At 42.8% G+C, this 22,065-nt stretch overlaps 1 protein-coding gene and 1 pseudogene across 2 annotated transcripts in view; both read right to left on the reverse strand.

The window, feature by feature from the left end:
* FAM65B (family with sequence similarity 65, member B) overlaps positions 1-19,478 on the reverse strand; it is a 240,901-nt gene extending 221,423 nt beyond the window's left edge. The window contains exon 1 of the mRNA XM_011962807.1: positions 19,043-19,478. Coding sequence (XP_011818197.1) covers positions 19,043-19,118 — 76 coding nt within the window. The 5' untranslated portion in view covers positions 19,119-19,478. The remainder of the gene's footprint in view (positions 1-19,042) is intronic.
* LOC105526774 lies at positions 1,948-8,792 on the reverse strand (annotated as a pseudogene). Its single transcript, XR_001004143.1, has 2 exons — positions 8,606-8,792; positions 1,948-3,446 (listed from the first exon to the last, which is right to left on the reverse strand). The product of XR_001004143.1 is annotated as an argininosuccinate synthase pseudogene (transcript).
* Positions 19,479-22,065: the final 2,587 nt, after the last annotated feature.

The raw sequence follows: 22,065 nt of genomic DNA on the forward strand, positions 1-22,065 counted from the left end.
GTAGAGATGGGATTTCATTATGTTGGCCGGGCTGGTCTCGAATTCCTGACCTCAGGTGATCCACCCGCCTTGGCCTCCCAAAGTACTGGGATTACAGGTGTGAGCCACTGTGTCCAGCTAGTTTAATCTTTGTTTCCTTTGCATATAGGACAGTGCTCATTTCGTGAGTATTTATTGATGATAGAAGTGAGATGAGGAGGAGGAAGAAGAAAGGGGGAGGAATGCATTTCTGGACAGGGTGACTACATGAGCTTTGAGTGCTAGAGGCAGTGAGGAGACCAGCTCCGTTTAAGAAGAAGGATCATGCAAGGGGACTATAGAAATTAAGGCTGTGGCACCCAAATGCCCATCGATCAACAAGTGGATAAAGAAATTGTGGTATACATACATGATGACTACTACTCAGCTATAAAAAGGAATGACTTAATGGCATTCACAGGGACCTGGGGGAGATTGGAGACTATTATTCTAAGTGAAGTAACTCAGGAATGGAAAACCAAACATTGTATGATCTCACTCATAAGTGGGAGCTAAGCTATGAGGATGCAAAGGCATAAGACAGACACAAAGAACTCTGGGGACTCAGAGGGAAAGGGTGGGAAGGGGTTGAGGGATAAAAGACTACAAATTGGGTTCAGTGTATACTCCTCAATTGATGAGTCAAAATCTCACAAATCACCACTAAAGAACTTTCTTACATAACCAAATCCCGCCTGTTCCCAAGAAAACCTATAGAATTAAAAAAATTTTAAAAAGATTTTAAAAAAAAGGAAATTAAAGTTGTGGCAAATGTAGCAAGACTGTGGAGGGTCCCAACATTTAGCTGAGGAGTTTGTCTATAGTCTGAGTCAGTGAGAGACCAGATTGAAATCTACCCTATTACATGAAACAATCCTAATTTCCTTAATGCTTCAGATCAAGTAATTGGTTTATACCAAGAGAAAGTTGGTGCCAAGGGAAAGATAAATATTAAACTTAAAAAAAAAAAAAGGTCTGTAACTACGTAGAAATGAACCCATCAATTTGATGGAATTAGATACACTTGTTTTTAGGTATAATTTCATGGAGTAAAATTAGCCCTTTTTAGTGCATAGTTCTACAAGTTGTAACAAATGTATACAGTAGTGTAACCACCACCGCAATCAAGATACAGAAGAGTTACATCATGTGAAAAAAGTTTCCTTATGCTTCAGTAGTCAGCCCTTGGCAACCAGTGATTTGCTTTCTGTCCTAATAGTTTTGTCTTTTCCAGACTGTCTTATGAGTGGTATCATACAGTATGTAGCCTTTTGAGTCTGGCTTCTTTCACTTAGGATAATGCATTGAGAATAATCCATGTGATTGCATGCATCAGTTCATTTGTTTTTATTGCTGAGTCATATCTCATTGTATGATATACAATTTGCTTAATCATTAATTCATAAGGACAAATATTTCTTTTTAACATAACACATATAACTAATGTGGTACCTTCTTTTTTTTCTTTTTCTTTTTTTTTTTTTTTTAAGACAGGGCCTTGTTCTGTCACCCAGGCTGGAGTGGGGTGTGTTCACAGCTCACTGCAGCCTCAAATTCCTGGGCTTAAACCATCCTCCCACCTCAGCCTCCTGAGTAGCTAGACTACAGGTGTGTGCCACCACACCCAGCTAAGTTTTTGATTTTTTTGTAGAGATAGAGTCCCACTGTGTTGTCCAGGCTGGACGTGAACTCATGGGCTCAAGCAGTCCTCTCCCCACTACCTCCCAAAGTTTTGGGATTACAGGCATGATGGTGCAACCATGGCTAGCCCAAAATAATATTTATAAGCTTTAGGGATTTATTTACTAATTGACAAAGAAAGGTGATGACAGGAAAAAGAGAAAATGCAAATAGAGTATGCATTAATTTCAGAAATGTGAATGTCACTGCCCAGTAGACTCATTTTCGGAGCAATTTTTTTAAATAGTGTATCTTTTAATTGTCATTTTATAGCTACCCACCGCAGCTGCCCCCCACCCTTCCCTTCAATGACGATGTTTGCAGGCTTCAGGGGACTAGGGAACAAAGCTCGGGCCTGGTAGCCCCACTACGCTGCCAGCCGGGAAGAACAAGTCACAATTACAAATTATCACAACAGTTAGCGCCTGTACTTGGGGTATCTGCAAAGTGAGGGGGCCCCAGCTCCTCATTGTACAGGGGTCTATTTGGCAGTGACCTTGCTCTGGAGGCAATGATACTCCTTCAGCCTGAGGGAATTGATGTTGATGAACCCGGTGGCATCAATTGGCTCATAATCACCCTGCGCGTTCATGCTCACCAGCTCCTCGTTGTAGGGAGACAGTGGGGACTCCCGGCTAAGGATGTACACCTGGCCCTTGAGGACGGACACCTGCGCTTTCCCTTCCACTCGGTCCTGGGACTTGGCGATGCAGTGGCGGACAAATTCACACTCGGGGCTGTGCTGGAAACCGGCAAATTTCAAGCTTAGCAAATTTCAAGCCCAGGCCTTGTTTGATTTTGCGCACCTCCCGCCTGGTCCATGGTGAAGGCCTCGATGTCTAAATGAGTGTGGTAAAGGACGGTGCCTGCTGGGATCTCATAGATACTTCGGGACTTCATTCCAGTGAAGCGGTTCTCCATGATGTCAGTACTTCCCACACCGTGCTTGCCCGCGACTTCGTTCAGGTACGTGAAGAACTCCAAGGAGGTCTGGTGGGTGGAACCATCCTTGACGTTGGTCACCTTCATGGGGACCCTTTACGCTGGTCCCTTCACAGGGACCCTTTTTAAAATTCGTTCTCGAGGATGTCAGGGGTGTTGAGGGCTTTGGCCGGTTCCTGGGTCTTCGTGTAGAGACCTGGAGGCACTTGGTTCTTGGGGTTCTCCAGGATTCCAGCCTCCTAGCCGATGTGCATGAGGTTCTCGTCCATGCTCCACGGGTTCTTGGGAGTGACAGGAATGGGAATCCCGTGTTGCTTTGCATATTCCATCAGGTCATTACTGCCCTTGAACTGGTTATAGAACTCGGGCATTCTCCAGGGTGCAATGACCTTTATCTGGGGTGGGCCAGCGAGTACCAGGTGAGCTCAAATTGGACCTGATCGTTCCCCTTACCCGTGGTGCCGTGGGCACCCTCTCCCGCTGGACGATTTCCACTTGTTTGCTGGCAAAGCAGGACCTGGCGAGAGAGGTGCCCAGGAGGTAGCGGTCCTCACACGGTGTGCTGGACTGGATGGCCGGCCAGATGAACTCCTCCACAAACTCCCTGATGACATCCTCAATGAACACCTTTTTGGCCACAAGTTTCAGTGCCGCCTTCCTGGCTTCCTTGAAGTCTTCCTTCTGGCCAGTGTTGGCCAGGTAGGCAATGACGTCATAGCCTTGTTCCTTCATCCACACGAGGATGCAGGAGGTGTCCAGGCCTCCACCATAGGCCAGAACCACGGAGCCTTTGCTGGACCTGGCATCTGGGATTGGAGGCGCTAGTTCTCAGCATCTGGAGTCTGTCTTCATAGTGCAGTGAACCACTCGGGCTCAGGCAGCTGTGGCAGGCAACAGAGCAGGAGCAGTCAGATTTTTAAACCATTGTTAAAGGTTTACAGTTCTGTGTCCTTTTGGAAGCAGTGTGGTCCCAGACTGACAACTGACCCTCAAAGAGGAAGAAAAACCCTCACCTTGCCCCCCGACAATACTGCAGCACTGTTTCTCATAACTTGTAACTGCTGCTTCCCTACTCTGTCCACGGAGCAGGTGAGTATGGGACTTAGCTGAAGCTGATAATCATTTCTAGATTTTGTCAATACTTTGCCTTCAGTTTCCTCTTTATGCCTGTTTTAATCCATTGATATCCTTCTCACCATGGGTTTTCTTTGACGACTTGGAAAGCTATTTTCTCTCTTTCTAGTTATTTATTGAAAATTGAAGTTGCCATCCTTTCAGCTCCACAACATTCTCTGAAGCCAAATTTGTGACTTCAGGTTGTATGTCCATGGGTGAGCAATCAGACATGTGGGGCCATGCTCAGTTTAACCTTCAAATATTCACACTAAATGGACGGAAGAAGAGTCAAGAAAAAAAGAGAGGCCACAGTTGATATGTAGAGGTCTCTTTATTCATTTAATGGTAACAGGAAGCCCTCTCTGCCTCACGCCCGCTCCCACCCACAGGTCCTGGTGTACATGTGGGTGGCAGGAGTTCGAAGAATTTGATCTAGTCAAGGGGGGAAAAAGGTAATTTAGAAGCTTCTATTTGTTTAGCTTTAGGATTCTTCCAGACAAATTCCAATAAGAGCCTGTGGCGTTAAGGTTTCTGCTATTTGGAGATAGTACTTTGGATTTTCATAGAAACTCTCTGTTGAATAACAGTGCTCTGGAAGCCCAGAGCTAGGGGAAGACTGGGTGCATGACAAGGCTTTTTTAGGGTTAGAAGTATATAAGCAACAGAACCTTTAAAAAAAAAATGACAGGGACAGAGAAAGAAGTTTACCCTCGCCCCCTCCCAGCACTATTTGTGCCTTAAAAGAAGGGAAAAACAAAAGTTCTTTTTAATTTAAACTGAATTTCTAAGGAGACAAAAATTTCATTGTTTTTAGAATGTAACTGATTAAAACGAAAACTGAATGTTGAACTTGAGAAAACCATACAAATTAAAGAAAATGCACATTAGGTTTAAAAGAAAAACTTCCTGTGATATGATGAATATGCGTATTCAACACGGCTTTGGAAAACATTGTTTTTTCACTTTAAGGAGCAATCTTTCCCTTCACTTAGTCCTCTAGTGAGCAACTGTTCAGGAAGAGTGAGAGGGTGGGTTTTCTTAGAGGTCAAGAATCAGAGCGGTAGGAGACACTGAAATATGGGCTTGACCAGAACACTGTGATACATGGATGAGCTTCTTCACGACTCCAAGGGATGATTTGTTTGTGCTTTGATGCATGGTATTTCAAAACCAAATTGTACGTGTATTCACCAACAAAAGAAACTGAAGAAATTGCATGAGATTAAAAGTTACAAAGATTGTTGGGTTTTTTGCTTTTGAGTCACAAGCAAGTCATTTTTAAAAGCATTGTGCTCAGCAAGACAGGTTTATAAATGAATGCTACTCACAGATGGAAACTAAAGAATGAACAAAACCACTAAAAGCTACATAATAGGTTTCTTATTTTTCTGTACTGTATGATTAATTAGAGCCATCGTGTGAAAAAGAGAGGAAAATTGCTTCTCTTCATGGTATTTTGCTATTAGGGAGCTTTTATTAGATATTTATTTAGGTATACATTTTGTCACGTGTATAAATGAGAGTCAAGTTCATTATTTGAGGTCTCACTAATTGGGATTTATGATAAGTCACATAGAGATGGTTTCAAGTTTACCTCTGCTTAGCAAATGAAAAATAAACGACTGTGAAGGGCGGATTGAAAAGATGAACCTTCTAAAGCATTTTGGAAGCTCAATATGCAAACAACGGAGACACTAACTAGAAATGCTTCATGTTTATCCTTAAAGACAAGAAGCCTGAGAATTTCTAGAAGGCAATACTTTGTTACCCTGAGCAGCTGTACATTTTTCTTTTTCTGTATATTTTAAGAGAAAGGAGTTTTATGTGTACTCATAAAGAAATCATTTATATGAATTTCAGAAAATGAATCCTGCAATTTCTTTGAATTTGTGAACATTCACTGTCAAAGGGAGATTACGGTGGTCTAAAATTCAAGACCATGCCAACTTTAAAGAAGGTAAACAGAGGAAAATCTTGGGGCATACAGCACGAATGCCTCTGAAAGGAAGTTGGCAGGAGATAAGAGGCTGAGGTCTGGAGGAAACAAATAATAACTCAAGTGCTCTCCAGTGGAGAGGAGGCTGAGAAGAGGCCACTCTGTCTTGCTCCACAGGCCCTAGACCACTCCTGTGCTGCTCAGGTGTGAGTCTGTTTGCTGATTTGCTGACATCACCAGCCTCAAAACTCCTGACACAGCAAGTGCAAAAGAAACCACTGAGGTAACCGGCACATTCTGGGATCTGCAAGTCTCCTATAAGTAGCTGTTCCAATTTCCAAATGTTAAAACAAAAAAGTAAGCTCATAAAGAACTTGCTGATGCATGCTATTTTTAAAATAATAATAAAAAATAATTTTTTTTTTTATTTATTGGGCACTCAAATTCTGGCTAGGTCTTAGCTGCCTCCAGGTGGGGCAGGGCTCGGGACCTACAGCCTGCCATGTCTGAGCTCCTCCTCCTGCGGTGGGCTCCCGCGCAGCCTGAGCCTCCCTTGCGGGCGCTGCTCCCTGCTCCGTGGTGCCGGGTCCCATTGACAGCCCAAGGGCTGAGGAGTGCAGGCAGAGCTCTGGACTGGCAGGCAGCTCCACCTGCAGCCCTGGTGCAGAATCCACTGGGTGAAGCCAGCTGGGCTCCTGAACTGGATGGGGACTTGAACTTTTATATCTAGCGGAGGATCATATGTGCACCAATCAGCACTCTGTGTCTAGCTCAGGGTTTGTAAATACACCAATCAGTACTCTGTGTCTAGCTCAAGATTTGTGAATACACCAATTGGTACTCTGTATCTAGCTAACTAGCACTGGGTGACTCTGTCTAGCTCAAGGATGGTAAATGGACCAATCAGCAGGATGTGGGTGGGGCTAGATAAGGGAATAAAAGCAGGCTGCCAGGACCAGCCAGGGGCAACCTGCTCCAGTCCCCTTCCCCACCTTGGAATCTTTATTATTTCACATTTTGCAATAAATCTTGCTGCTGCTCACTTTTTGGGTTCATGCTGCTTTTGTCAGCTGTAACACTCACCTTGAAGGTCTGCAGCTTCACTCCTGAAACCAGCGAGACCACAAACCCACCGGGAAGAACAAACAATTCCAGACACACTGCCTTTAAGAGCTATAACACTCACCACGAAAGTCTGTAGCTTCACTCTTGAGGGCGAGACTATGAACCCACCAGAAGGAAAAAGCTCCAGACACATCTGAATGTCTGAAGGAACAAACTCCAGGCACACTGTCTTTAAGAACTGTAACACTCACTGCGAGGGTCCGTGGCTTCATTCTTGAAGTCAGTGAGACCAAGAACCCACCAATTCTGGACACAATACTAATATGGCCCCCAATGAATGACAGATTTGTTACTCCTTTCTCTCTGAGCTTCAGTTTCCATACAAGAAAAAAATGGGGGGGGGCAGAGATAGTACAGATTCTTCTAGCTCTACAGGGTAGTTGTGGGTCTCCAATGAGATAATGCATGTGAAATCATTTCCACCCTTAAGCATGTGAAGTTTTAATCAATTTTATCAGGTTGACATTGGGCCCTTCATGTAGTCCACACTAGGGTAGGAAAGTATGGGGAAGAGTGGATCTGTTTTGATGTAGGATAAGGTAAGGAAAGGCCCTGAGAATTGTGCTTGAAGACTGAGAGAAGACACCATTGATCAGTACAACTGGAGGCAGCAGAGTGCTAGGAGAGATTGCCCTCAAAGAAATGAGGGCCGGGTGCAGTGACTCACGCCTGTAATCCTAGCACTTTGGGAGGCTGAGGCAGGCAGATCTTGAAGTCAAGAGATCGAGAACATCCTGGTCAACATAGTGAAACCCCGTCTCTACTAAAAAATGCAAAAAAACTAGCCGGGCGAGGTGGCTGGCGCCTGTGGTCCCAAGTACTTGGGAGGCTGAGGCAAGAGAATGGCTTGAACTCGGGAGGTGGAGGTTGCAGTGAGCGGAGATCATGCCACTGCACTCCAGCCTGGTGACAGAGCAAGACTCTGTCTAAAAAAAAAGTATTGAGAAAGGGGTGGATAGGAAACCAAGAACGAACTGTGGCCTGGACACAAAGGAATGTTCATGTACTGACTGTACTGAGACAGTGAGTGGTCTGAGTGATGCCTCACAGATAAGCAGGGGCAAGACCAGGCAACAAGTCCCATACCCTGAGCTAGGACCCTCCGTGCCCCACATCACCTTCTCAGATGACAGAAATAGAGACAGCATTGGGAGTGAGGGCGAAGGAAAAAATATATATATAACCTTACCCTGAAGATTATGCTTCTCATCTTAAAAAAAAAAAAAAAAAAAAAACCAGATATCTTAATTTTTTAACTGTTGTGGGGAAATAGAAGAAAATTGATTTTTTTTTTTTTTTTGGTCCTTTGAGGGAATTATAACGATGTCTGGGTTACTCAGTTAAAAGCTGGGTTAAAAACATGAAGTCAAACTATATGCTTTTCTTAAGAGATCAAGATATTCTTTAATTCTTTTCCTTCTGTGTGCAGGATATTATTGTTTTAGATTGAAAATACAGACTTTTAACTCAAGGTAGGGAAAGAAAATGGAGTGGGAGAACCAGACAGCCAGAAAGCTCTTCAAACCTAGTGGGACTCCTGGTTCCTGCACAACTGGGTCTTAGCTTGACAGAACCATTACAGCCTCCGCTATAGTGTCTCTCTCTTTTTTTCTATCCTTGTTCTTCTGTGTCCTCCTGCCTCTGTTTGTCTGTGTCATCCTGGCTCAGGTCTTAAATGGGGGGAAAAGATCTCTGTTTTTGTGTACAGGTTGTATAATCATATTACAATGTCAAAGAAAATGTAGGGTTGATGACTGGCCTAATACATTGTGAATCATAATCATTTACTGCTTATTAAATAAACTATCCCTGCGTAGTTGCCACTGATGATATTCCCAGGGTACAGATGAGATGAAGTAGGACTCAGAGGGTTCAGAGTCCCTCGTTTGCTCAGAGCTTCCCCTGAGAGAGGACCAGAGCTATGGATAGAATTGGGGTGCCCCAGAACTCGGGGGTTGTCCCCTCTGATGACCATGTTTACTCATGCTTTTTGGTGATTAGAGATCTTACCACTTGCAAATAACTATACTGTATAAGAATACATCCAATAATGGGATACTACTTAGCAACAAAGAGGAACAAATGTGCATGCAACATCGTCAATGAATCTCAAATGTATCATGTTAAGTGAAAGAAGCAAGACTCAAAAGGCTACATACTGTATGTTTCTGTTTATGAGATATTCTGTTGTTTTTTTTTTTTTTTAAGATGGGTCTTGTTGGTTTTCTTTCTTTCTTTCTTTCTTTTTTTGAGATGGAGTTTCACTCTTGTTGCCCAGGCTGGAGTGCATTGGCGTGATCTCAGCTCACTGCAATCTCTGCCTCTTGGGTTCAAGCGATTCTCATGCCTCAGCCTCCTAAGTAGATGGGATTATAGGCATACACCACAATGCCCAGCTAATTCTGTATTTTAGTAGAGGCTGGGTTTCTCCATGTTGGTCAGGCTGGTCGTGAACCCCTGACCTCAGGCGATCCACCCGCCTTGGCCTCCCAAAGTGTTGGGATTACAGACGTGAGCCACTGTGTCCGGCGCCGGGGTCTTGCTATTGCACTTGCCTAAGCTGGAGTGCAGTGGCTATTCACAAGCAGGATCCCACTACTGATCAACATAGGAGTTTTTACCTGCTCTGTTTTCGACCTGGGCCAGTTCACCCCTCTTTAGGCAACCTGGTGGTCCCTCACTCCCAAGAGGTCACCATACTGATATTAAACTTAGTGCAGACACCCAGTCAGCAGAGCACACTGTACCCCAGAACTCCTGGGCTCAAGCCATCCTCCCAAGTAGCTGGGACTTTAGGCATGTGCCACTGTACCCAGCTTATGAGACAATCTGGAAAAGCCAAAACGATAAGGACAGAAAACAGATCACTGGTTGACAAGGGCTGGGGAAAGGGATTGACTCCAAATGGGCATGAAGGAATGTCTGGGGTGATGGAACTCTTCTATATCTTCATTGTTGTGGTGATTACACGACTGTAAGTGTTTGTCAAGACCCATAGGACTGCACACTTAAAAAGTATGCTGTACTCTATGTAATTATACCTCAATAAACATGACTAAATTTTTTAAAACTATTAACAAAGATTGACTGATATATATGTTGGAGTGTTTAGAATAAAGTATACAGATGTCTATATTTAGACAGCATTAAAAATAAGATTTATTAAAGGATTTATAGAGAGATATATAGTTAGGTATGTGATATAGGTGGTAGTTACATGGATATTCACTGTATAATTATTTCAACTTTTCTATATGTGAAATGTATTAATAATAAAATGTTAGAAAACATTTAAAAATACATCTAATGCATTTTCTTCACCACCTATGCCATTTAGAGGGTTGCTTGTAGACCCATACACTTGCTTTCATACTCTCTCATGCGTTCAGGAGTACTCTCCCTCTCCCCTTCAAACCATCCTAAGAGGAGTAAAGTTTCCCCTTGGTACAGAGGGGAAGAGCTCTTGGGGTTCTTTGCTGACTCACTTACATGAATTTACTGTCCTCCCTTTGATGCAGTATCAGCAAGCGAATCCTTTATGGCGTTTTTTTTTACTTGCTTGAAAATGGAAGGATTGGATTAATTTCACTCAATTTGTAACAAACCTCAGGGAACAAGATTTGGGCAGCAGCAATTCAAAGTGTTAGCAAGTATCTCAGTCTCCGTTTTTCTTGATATTGCCTGGTTCTTGCTGCTGGCTCAGGCTTTGCCTGCCTCTTTCCATCCCACCCTGTAATGGAGATAAGAACTAAGCCACCTGCTCCCAAGCACAAGAACATCTCTGATGTCTCAGAAACCAGGCACCCCTAGAGCCAACCTTTGATGGGAATGGAAATGGTCTTGTTTCCAAATCACCCTCTGTTTGGTGGAGGATGAAAAGATCTCCCCTTCAAAGACTGTGTGAGGCATAGGTTTTTGAAAATAGATATGCATACCTTCTCCCGATTACCCTGACCTTTAAAATAGCCCAGTTTCCAGCTGGAAACAGAAAGAGCAGCACAGCGTGACTGGAGAGTCACAGATGTCCAGCCTCCATGAGTAAGTACATGGATGGTTCAATTCCCAACCAATACAATCCACTTTACAATTATAATCATTTTTTAATATTTAAGTGAATCAGATTAGATGCACTTAAAGTGTATCAAACTCTACAAGCTTTCATTGGGATTTGGGTATATGGATCCTGTCTGAAGAAATTTATTTCTATTGACATAAAAAGGTACCCAAGTTACGTTGTGAAATGAAACAGTAAGTTGTAGAACGTGGTATTATTCTGATCCCATTTAAAAATATATTTAGCTCAGCACTTTGGGAGGCCAAGATGGGAAAATTGCTTGAGCCCACAAGTTCAAGACCTGCCTGGGCAATAGAGCAAGACTCTGTCTCTACAAAAAATTAGCTGGGCATGGTGGCACATTCCTGTGGTCCCAGCTACTTGGGAGGCTGAGGTGGGAAGATGGCTTGAGCCCAGAGGTTCGAGGCTGCAGTGAGGCTCCAGTGAGCTGCGATGGCGCCACATGCCTGGGTGACACAATGAGACCCCATCTCAAAAAAAAAAGTTTTAGGTTTTAGCTCTTATTTTTAATGTTTAAAAATGGATATTTAACTTAATGGGCTATAATCTATTAACATCATTGTTTATTTGATGCTCACATTGTCCCAGTTTTGCCAATAGAAGCCCCTCTAAGGCAGCTCCCCAATCCTTTTGACAGATTTCCTTTTTTTTTTTTTTTTTTTTTTTGAGCACTTCTTTATTTTCTGGCACAAGGTGTTTCAGCCTAATCTTATAATTTAACTGCTGAAGCCCTGGGATCAGAATTTTTCCAGTGGGCCCTCATTCCTTTCGGTGTGACTGATATTCAAAAACCAAGATCTGGGTACTAGGTCGCTCATTGCTATTGGGTATTACTCCTTCTAGATCCTTTTAGTGGACAGAGCTAGGAAATATCTGTGTCTATCTGTCTATCTAGATTATTCTAATTCCAAGGCAACAAATAGGATTCTTTTTTGTCTTCACTCATTTTATATTTGTATCTGCCTTCTCCCACAGTGAGAACTCTGGCTCCCAACACATCATGTAGGTACTTGTTTGCTTAGTTCTGTAATACACAAAATAGTTTTAGAATTGTTGTAACAGTGGTCTACAGAAAACAAATCTGCTAAAGAGAGTTTAAGATTATTTTTATGACTTTATTTTTTTTTTGCTTTTTGACTGAGGATATTTAGCCAAAGTATTGTGTTCAAATGTTACTTGGATTAATTCTTTTCATTTTCTTCCATGCAGTTGTGCTATTCATTTGAAATATAGTTCATTGGTTTCTGTTTGCATTCAATTTGCATTTTTTCTCATACTTGTTTATTTAATTTTATTTTTGAATGTATAGAAAATTGATAACATTTTAAAACAAAAACTATAAAAAAGGTTATATGTATATTTATTTAGCATATTTTACAAAAGAAATGGGAGTGCTCTGCTGCATGGGGCGAGGGCTGGGAATTCTAGATGACTTTCTCTCTGTTGCATGTTTCTATACTGTTTGATTTTTATACAACATGGGTATATTAGGTTTGTATCAGATGAAAACAAAATCAAGACATATTTTTCAGTGCTATTGCCCAAGTTTACAGTTTTGACAACTGTGTAGGGAGGGTAGGAGGGGGTAAGGTGTGTGTATATAATTAACATGTTCTTACACAATGAAACAATTTCTTGGATCTTGCTATTTCAGAGGAAAAACTGGTACTCACATAGTGGGTTGAATCTAGGCTAACATATTTCAAGATGCTTTCCATTCCCTACGATCCTCCTTACCCCCAACTTGATACACTAGCTTAATGCTTCTGAGAAAATTTGCTATTCTGGTAATTTTCTTCTACTAACCAGAGACCAAGTTATCATTCTAGTGATTAACTTTTGGGCTCTTTAGATCCCTCATCAAACAAACAACCTGAGAATTACAGACTTCAGAATCCTTCGAGGTTCTGAGTTCTCTAATCCCTCTGCTGGTTTCATTTTCTTTTTTATGTTTATTAGCTGTCTTTGTATTTGCTGCTGCTTCCTCTCCTTTCCTTTTCCCTCCACACCCTCTCTTTTGTCCATCCTTGGCTGGAGACAGCTAAAATATCTGTCCAGATCATGTACATACAAAGAGAACACTTTCTCAACCAACGGACCTCCTTGAATTATTCAAAGTACCTTCCATTCTCCAGTTTCCCATCATTTTTCTTCCTTGACAGTATAAACTGGAATTGGACATTTGGCAATTGTACCCATGGATTTAATCATTCAGGCAGGAAGGAGGAGGATAAACGTTCTACAGAAGCAAGTATTCTTCTGAATGATGAGAAAATAGGTAACAACATGTTTGAAGGTATATAAATAATTTTTATGCCAGTATAAACACTAGGGTCCCTAAAACAAAATGCAGTAGCATTCTCTGTAATTGGCAGAGCTGTTGGTAAACAAGATTCAGAACTGGGGAGAAACCCAGGCCTTGTGGGGCCCAGCCGCCTGTTGTCTGGGATGAGGCTGTTAATGGATAAATTTAGCAGGTGTCTAGACTGAAACCCAGGAAAATATGTGACCTATGAATTATACAGAACGTTCTAAAAGGTTTCTTTCTTTTTTGTACTTGGGGTAAGCCCCTCACTGACCTCCTCTCAAATCTTTAAGCCTGTAGCTTAAAGGAAATAGAAACCAAGAGAGGATTTTGCCTGGTATATTCTTCTCCGCTTCAGAGCAGAGGAGCCCAGCCTGAAGCCTAAAATCGCAGCACAAGGGATTTGTCAGTCAGTAGCGATTCTGATGGTCAGAATAGCAGCAAGAGACCAAATCAGCAGGTTGGAAAAGGCAGCAATACGGTTTCTGCTGTGGTCTGGGACACTTGGGTGTTTGTATCCACGTTGAAAAGCTCAATCTGCAACCATAGTGCCTCCCCATGCTGGTACAAAATCCCAGAGGGGAGGAGGCCAGGGGAGAAACATGAGTGTTGTCAAGGCCTGACCCTTGCCAGATAACAGGTAAGCCAGGACAGAAAGCCGATAGGAAGCTGGGATACTCTGTAAATTGACGCTGGATCTCTCTGCAAGCAGGGGCCATCTGCAGAGTGGGTAGCCTTGTGCAGATGGAGGACTCTGGGAAAGGTGCCCACATATTCTTCCTATCCCAAGCCCCTCTGTCTCCCTGAGATCTTGGCTTCAGGTTCTCATCTGAAGACAGTGGTATTTAGAAGAAAATCTAAGACTCTTTCTATGAATCAGAGTGCCTTCCAGAGCTGCACATGCAGTGAGGAAGAGCCAGCTGGGTTCTTACCTCCCTGTGTAGAATTGTCAACCCAGGTTGGTGGCAGACAGGAAAGCCCTCCTTCGAAGTCCCACAGCCCCAACCACAGTCCAGGGCATGGTCTGTTGGATTCAGACTGTTGCCTGACCAGGTCCCCTTGTCCAGTCACAATTAAGAATGCCATCACACTGAGTCAGGAGAACGGCCCGTGAAGCAGAACAAGACAATTAAGTCACATTGACACTGGGAGGAAGTCGCCAGTGGTATCTCTGAGACAGCAGATTCCCTAATCTCAAGTGCATATCAGCTTTGTCACTGTTGTCTTTTCAGTGGGACAGAGAAAACTCAGTTCCATTCCTTTCACTGGAGTCCACAAAAAGTGCTAACCAGCGGTCACCTCCATCAAAGCTCCACCTAACAGAGTTCAACTGTTGTTTTTTTTGTTTGTTTGTTTTGGTTTTTTTGAGACAGCATTCACTGTGTCACCTAGGCTGGAGTGCAGAGGCATGATAATAGCTCAGTGTAACTTCCGACTCCTGAGTTCAATCAATCCTCCTGCCTCAGCCTCCTGAGTAGCTGGGATTATAGGCACACACCACCATGCCCACTAACTTAAAAAGAAAAAATTGTTCATAGAGACAGGATCTTGCTATGTTGCCAGGCTGGTCTCTAATTCCTAGCCTCAAGTGATTCTCCCACCTCAGCCTCCCAAAGCATTGGGATTACAGGTGTAAGCCACCACACCAGGCCAGAGTTCAACTTTTTAAAGAGGTAAAACAATAAGTTCCAAATGGGCTCTGTCATCTGGTTGTATTTACTTGTACTGAAAACAGCCTGGAGATCCTCTGTAGGGGCAAACACTCCATTTTCCCAGAAGAATAGGAGTCACACCCCTAGGGGCCAAGATTGGTTTTTCCCTAGTGTATCTATGTTGCCTCCTGTGTGGTGTGGTGCAAGCCAGCTGAATGTGAGGGTGGGGTGCATGGCTGAGGAAGATGGGGATACCTTCTCCAGTATGACATTTCTCCAATTACTTTGTGAAAAAATGTGCAGGTGGCAATGGTAAGCCCTTCATACCGCCTCAAATGCCACTGTTACTATTTTTAGGCCCTCAGCTCCCAATAGCTACATTGCCAGGAACTGTGCTAGGCACTTGGCATATTTTATGTCTTTTAATCCCCCCCAATGACACTGGGAGGTTGGTATTATTGTAATAACCATTTTAAGGTTGAGGAAGTGGGCACTCAGGGAGGTGGAATAAATTGCCCACAGGCCAACAGCTAAGAAGTTGTAGAAACAGGATTTGAAGCCAAATCTCCCAGTTGTCAAAGCTTATATACTTTTTAGGGTTTCTTTCCTTTAATCCCCCACCCCAACTGTGGCAGACTAAAGGAAAGAAAGGCTCTCAGGGCACTCAGTTATCTGTGCCCGCCCCTCATTCCCATGCCCTGCCCTGACCCTGCTGTCATCATGTAGAAGGCCCAGGTACCCACGGAGCTGTTGCTCTGTCTGTACTCCTCTTTACCTGGGCAGGTCACAGATAAGCAGTTTGACAGGGTTTACAGGACACCAGATACGTCCTTCTCCCGAATGTCTGCTCAGTGTCACACATGTGTGTCTTTGCAGTGACCTTTGGTCTCTTTTAAAATTCAAATATCCCTAAGACGGGTAACATATTACTGTTCTCATACCTCGATTTGATTATTATTATTATGATTTTACTACATTGCTATGAACTAGAAAAGAAAATAATCTAAATATTTAATTACAGATTCTGGGGGTGAAAGGAAGAAGTGAGGAAGGCTTAGGGAAGATGGACTTTGGGATCCATCGCTTTAATATGAGTTTAATTTTGATGGAACCCAGATGGTTATTGAGTAGATGAGGTGCCAGGTATTTTGCTAAGGGTTATAGGCATGCAGAGCATATTAAGGATTGGTTGTTACCTGGGGATATTTGAATATGGTCTGGGTATTAAATAACATGTGGGGATCATTGTTAATTTTATTACACAGTTATGTAGAAAAATGTCCTTATATTTTAGAGATGCTCTTACTAAAATATTTAGTGTGGAGATGTCATAATGTCTGATTTATTTTTAAATGTTTCAACAGGAAATTAGATGAAGCAAATATGGCAACATGTTAATAATTGTTAAATTTAGGTGATAGATACATAAGATTCATTATACTATTTTCTCAACTTTACTTAATGTTTGAAAATTTTCATAATAAAAAGTAAAACAAAAACAAACAAATGAGCAAACAAAAACACCTAAAGCTTTCCAGTAGCTCAAAATTGAAGTTCTATTGCAAAGATGACAATTAGGTTTTGTAGTAAGCAGGTGTCTTCACTCTTTCTCCCTTTCCACTTTCTTTAATTTGCTGCCTGCAAACAGGTACAGGTCTTTTGTGAGTTAAAAACACAACCCTCCAAAAATGTCACTTGATCCTGTTCCTATTTCTAACTCACACTGACTCTCATGCAGCAGGGTTCTTGACCATCCTGGAAGAATATCAGAATTCCCTCCTTAGACACTATGCCAAAGAGGTTCAGGACCAGCCTGCTTAAGGTTGAACTTACATTCAACATCTATTAATATATCATTTCATACTAAAACCATGCAGAAATCAGCATAATATTCAGATGTTAGTCTCAAAATGTAAGTGAAATTTCTGTAGTAAAGCAGGCTTTTCTCATAATTCTTATTTTAAGAGTATAGACCAACTTCCCATCCATACTAGCGAAACCATGTAGATCCATAATCCAGCTTTTCTCAGTGACAGATTCCATAAAGGAGGTATTGTATTAAAACTGTAGGATCACAACTATTTTCCTATAGATATAGAATGAAGTTTCACAAAAACTGGAGTTTAAGGTATGCACAAGTAAAAGAAACATGATCAAGAAAGTAAAGGCCCAGAGAAAACTGATGGCTTCTTCAATTATATCAAAGAAAAGGAAGTATTTTGCTTGATGCAAATTATTTCCTTGTCTTTGAATTGTCATTTGGAAACCAACCAGCCCAGCTTGCCTCCGAAACTAGTAGACTGTGACTATGTTGGATACATGTTCCTAAGCCACTCATTCATCTTAATTTAACTGTCTATACCAGGGGCTTGTAACACATAAGGAAGAGTTGCCAACGTGTAACTAGGCATAAAGAACACTGTGTGACGGACTTCTATTTTATTTTATTTTTTTTTCAGATGGCGTTTTGCTCTTGTCGCCCAGGCTAGAGTACAATGACACGATCTCTGCTCACTGTAATCTCTGCCTCTTGGGTTCAAGCGATTCTCCAGCCTCAGCCTCTCGAGTAGTTGGGATTACAGGTGTCCACCACCTCGCTCGGCTAAGTTTTGTATTTTTAGTAGAGATGGGGTTTTACCATGTTGGCCAGGCTGCTCTTGAACTCCTGACCTCAGGTCATCTGCCCCCCTCAGCCTCCCAAAGTGCTGGAATTACAGGCGTGAGTCACTGCGCCCGGCCTGTGTGATGGACTTCTAATGAGAACAACACCTAGCACATAAACCAGGGCTTGGCTACTGGTGATCCACAGTTGTCACACGTTGCCTCAGAACATTGGTGTTATATAGTTAAAATTCAAAGAATAAACTGCCAACATTTAAACTTGAGAGCTTTCACATAGAAATTCGCATTTCTTGCTGTTTTTTTTTTGTTTTTTTGTTTTTTTGTTTTTTTTTTGAGACAGAGTTTCGCTCTTGTTACCCAGGCTGGAATGCAATGGCACGCTCTCGGCTCACCACAACCTCTGCCTCCCAGGTTCAAGTGATTCTCCTGCCTCAGCCTCCCCAGTAGCTGGGATTACAGGCGTCCACCACCATGCCTGGCTAATTTTTGTATTTTTAGTGGAGACAGGGTTCCACCATATTGGCTAGGATGGTCTTAATCTCTTGACCTCGTGATCCGCCTGCCTTGGCCTCCCAAAGTGCTGGGATTACGGGTGTGAGCTACCGCATCCGCCCACTTTTTTTGAAAAATTGGAAAATCTGCCAACCTGTACCCCATTCCCCATGGAAACAATCTGATGGCATTGAATGGTGGGTGTCCCACTATGATGGGACACATATTTTCCCACTTGCTGTACTCTCTACCACTCCCTATTGCTGCCTCATACTGAGGCCAAATGTCAGTTGTCATTTATCATCGTGGTTTCACTATCATTTTTCTCACAACAGAGACAGGAAGAAAGTGAACTATTCGTTACCCCTGAAAACAGATGCCTTTCACTCAGTCTCCTCAGCAGCCCAGCCCCTCCACCCATTTGAATTTGCTGACATCTGAGATAAATAAACATCTCTAAGAACAGAAACACGAATTTGTTACTTGTTCATGAGAAATGGTTTTGGCATACATTTGAAATGCTTTTTCATTCTCAGATTACTGCAGTGCTAAAAACTCCCTTTTGGTTAGAGCTCCTGTCTACTCAGTTGTGAGTTGGATAATTTAAGAAGCCTACGATTGGGTCGTTTAAAGGAAATATGACTCACTGATCCTTGAATTTCACCTTATCTAGCTACACTGCGGATAACCTGTTTGATTCAGATGTTCCATTTTTTCCCTACTGTAATAAACAAAAATTCCAATTCACATGACTCCTCGATCAATGTAAATATTTATTTGTATTTTCCATCTAGTTGGAGAAATAAAGAAAAGAGGCCCTGTGGCCCTGTCTTGCTCACCACTTGAAACAAAATGTATCTAGTTACCTCTAATTAGGATAGTGCTGGGAAGGAAATAGGAAGAGAGAGAGTCGGTAAAAAAATACCAAAGTCAATGGGAAAAGGGAGCACAGGAAGGTGGAAGAGAGGAGGAAAGGGGTAAGACTGGAGAAGATTTGCAGAGGGCAAGAAATGAGTGTGTTACGGGAAAGGGTGGAAAACAAAGGCAGAGAGTAGGTAACAACCCATCGGGACACTCACGGTTGAGCTGGCGCCTCCGGATCCTGTCCCTCCATGGCCTGTTTCTGATCCAGTGTAATCGCGAAGGTAACACCATGTTCCCAAGAGAGCGGCCTAAAACCTGCTCATGGCAAGGGAACAAAAGGGTCTTGCAGCGATCACGGAAGTTAAGTCCAGACGTATAAAATTGAAAAAGAAAACATAACACCCCCCCCTTTTTTTCTTTTCTTAAAAAAAAAAAAAAAGTATTTGAGGCTTCCGTTCACTTCTTTTATCTTGTAACTTGTCTTGCCTTTCCTTCCCTTAACTCACGACTGGCCCGAAGGCAGCTGCTGTGCTGGGCTGCCCTAGCCTCCTGTGCCATGTTTTATGCATGAAGATGATGGGGCGGTAATTTATTCAAGCAGAGACGATCACCGGTCTCCTGTGTCTGCCCTCGCGTCAGAGGAGCTGTGCAATGGCAGGGGGAGGGCAGGTGTGTCTGACTGCACGCCAGAATGGCCTGAAATGGGAATCCCTCTCTGTAGGCAGAAATGAAGAGCAGAGCTTTGCTGCGGGAGCTGCATCAGAGCAACACTCCTTACCTTTTAGGGCGTATGATTTATTTACTGCTGGGTCCCTAGTATCTAATATAGTGCCTGGCACTTGGTAGGTGAGCAATAAATATTTGTTGACTGAAAGAATGATCCAGTGATAACCAACATAAGTGACATCATACCTTCCTTTTCACCAGTTAATCTGCCCAGTGAACTGTCTTCAAATATGTCTATTTGAATTTTCTCACCCATTCTTTTTCTCCACCTACATCACACTTGCCCCTCACCTACTCATTCATACTTCAAAGCCTCATTTTTTCCATGAGGCTTTCCTGAAGCCTTAGACATGGGGCTGTCCTCCAGGCACCTATTGCTCTCATCTGCAGGTGGCCCATGTCTGCACTGCCCAAATTTGTTAGGCCTTTTGTTGGTTCTCTGGTTTCTTTTAAACCACATATCCAGGCTGGACGAGGTAGCTCACACCTGTAATCCCAGCGCTTTGGGAGGCTGAGGTGGGAGCATCGCTTGAAGCCAGGGCAACACAGCAGGACCCTATCTCTACAAAAAATTTTAAGATTAGTTGGTATTGGTGGTGTGTGCCTGTAGTCCCAGTTACTCAAGAGGCTGAGATTGCCTGAGAGAAGAGTCCCAGGTTGCAGTGAGCTATGATTGCACTATAGCTTTCCAGCCTGGGCAACAGAGAAAGATCCTATCTAAAGAAAAAAGAGAAAAGAAAAAAAAATTGCCCACATTCAAATAGTGAGTAAGCTTCTTGGTGGCAAGAACTGTATATTCCTCTTTCTGAGCTGCAACATACAGGGGTTTACATGGGGAAGTGGTACTTCAAGGGGTGGTTTGGGGCAGTTTTAGTCAACCCCCCAAATCTCCATCAGCTCCTCCTCAAAATTCCCCAAGTAAAAATACACTCTAACTAAATACATTATGTTGGCTATAATACCACCCTTAGGTGCTACAGCCTCTTCCAAATATGTGGCTGAAGCCTCTCTTACACAGATGTTCTAAAGCTGCCCCTGGCCGGGGAAGCTCAGTACGTTGATTGCTTACTTTGTTCCAAGCTTCTCCTCTGTGCAATGTCAGATTGCTCGAGAGAACAAACAGTTATTGACAAGGCCTCAGGAGTAGTCTTGCCCTGAGGATGGAACTGAAAAAAGTGACACCCAAATTTAGCCCAAGATAACCCATAAACTTGCTGATGGCGGAAACTCTGTCATTTATCTTTTGTGTCTCTTATGACACCACAAGCAGAGGGACTGGGGGAAACTACCAAGAGATGGGAGTCAAGAGGCTTGTAATTGCAGCTGACCAGATGAGTGCTTTAGGCACATCTCTTAGTCTCGGTGACTTGTTTTCTTCACTTAAAATGGGAATGACCTACAGATTTCAGAGTTATCAAGAGGAAATGAGATCAAGTAACTCTTTAGAAGTTGGTAGGATACTGGACTGGCACCCAAGACCTCAGGCTCCTCTTCTGTCACTATGTCTGGTGGTAAAGAGAGTGCATTCCAGAGCAGAAATGCCTGGGTGCAAACTCTTAGCACCGTATTTAGTATCTTCATGACATTAACATCCTTATGCCTCAGTCTCTTAATCTGTAAAATGAGGATAAGAATGAGGGCTGCTGCCTTAGGGTTATGCTGATGATTTCATGAGTAAATACATGCTAAGGACTAAGAATTGTGTTTAGCACAGAGGAATTTCTCAATATTGTCAGCAGCTGTTATTAACTAGCCATGTGACTTCATGAAAGTTGGCAAATTCCCTGGGCCTCTGTTTCCTTATCTGCAATATGAGGGGGTCTGAGATACTTTGTATCTCAGACAGGGACAGGATCTGGAGACGCCAGCTCAACCGTGAGTGTCCCAATGGGTTGTTACCTACTCTCTGCCTTTGTTTTCCACCCTTTCCTACAACACACTCATTTCTGTGTATTAGTTTCTGTGTATTAGTTTCCTACTGCTGCTATAACAAATTACCACAAACTTAAAGGCTTAAAACAATGCAGATCTATTGTCTTTCAGTTCTGGGGTCAAAGTCTGAAATGGGTCTTATAGGGTGAAAGTCGAGTTATAGGTAGAGCTGCATTCCTTCTGGAGGCTCTGGGGGAGGATCTGTTCCTTGCCTTTTCTAGCTTGTAAAGGCCCTTTGTATTATATAAATCTATTTGCAGAGTGTCTTTGTTCACCTGAGGGACCACCACTCAGCCATTACATTAACTGGCAATTGCAGGTCATGTGGGACACTCCTGGTCTAGATAATTGCTCATGGTTCCTGATCCCTCATGATGTGCCAGCTCCCCAAGACTCATTTTCTGAATTAGGGGGGAAAGGTAGAGGCCAAAATTAAAACAAAATCTATGTAAGGTAGCCAGTGAGGTTTTCTTGACTATTGACACTGAACACCATTCCCTAGAATGGCAAATGCAGCATAAGAAAACTACATTTGGTAGACTGGACCAAGCAGAAGAAAGGATTTCAGAGCTTAAAGACT

This window comes from Colobus angolensis, unplaced genomic scaffold (genome assembly GCF_000951035.1).
Source record: "Colobus angolensis palliatus isolate OR3802 unplaced genomic scaffold, Cang.pa_1.0 Scaffold6, whole genome shotgun sequence".
NCBI lineage: Eukaryota > Metazoa > Chordata > Mammalia > Primates > Cercopithecidae > Colobus > Colobus angolensis.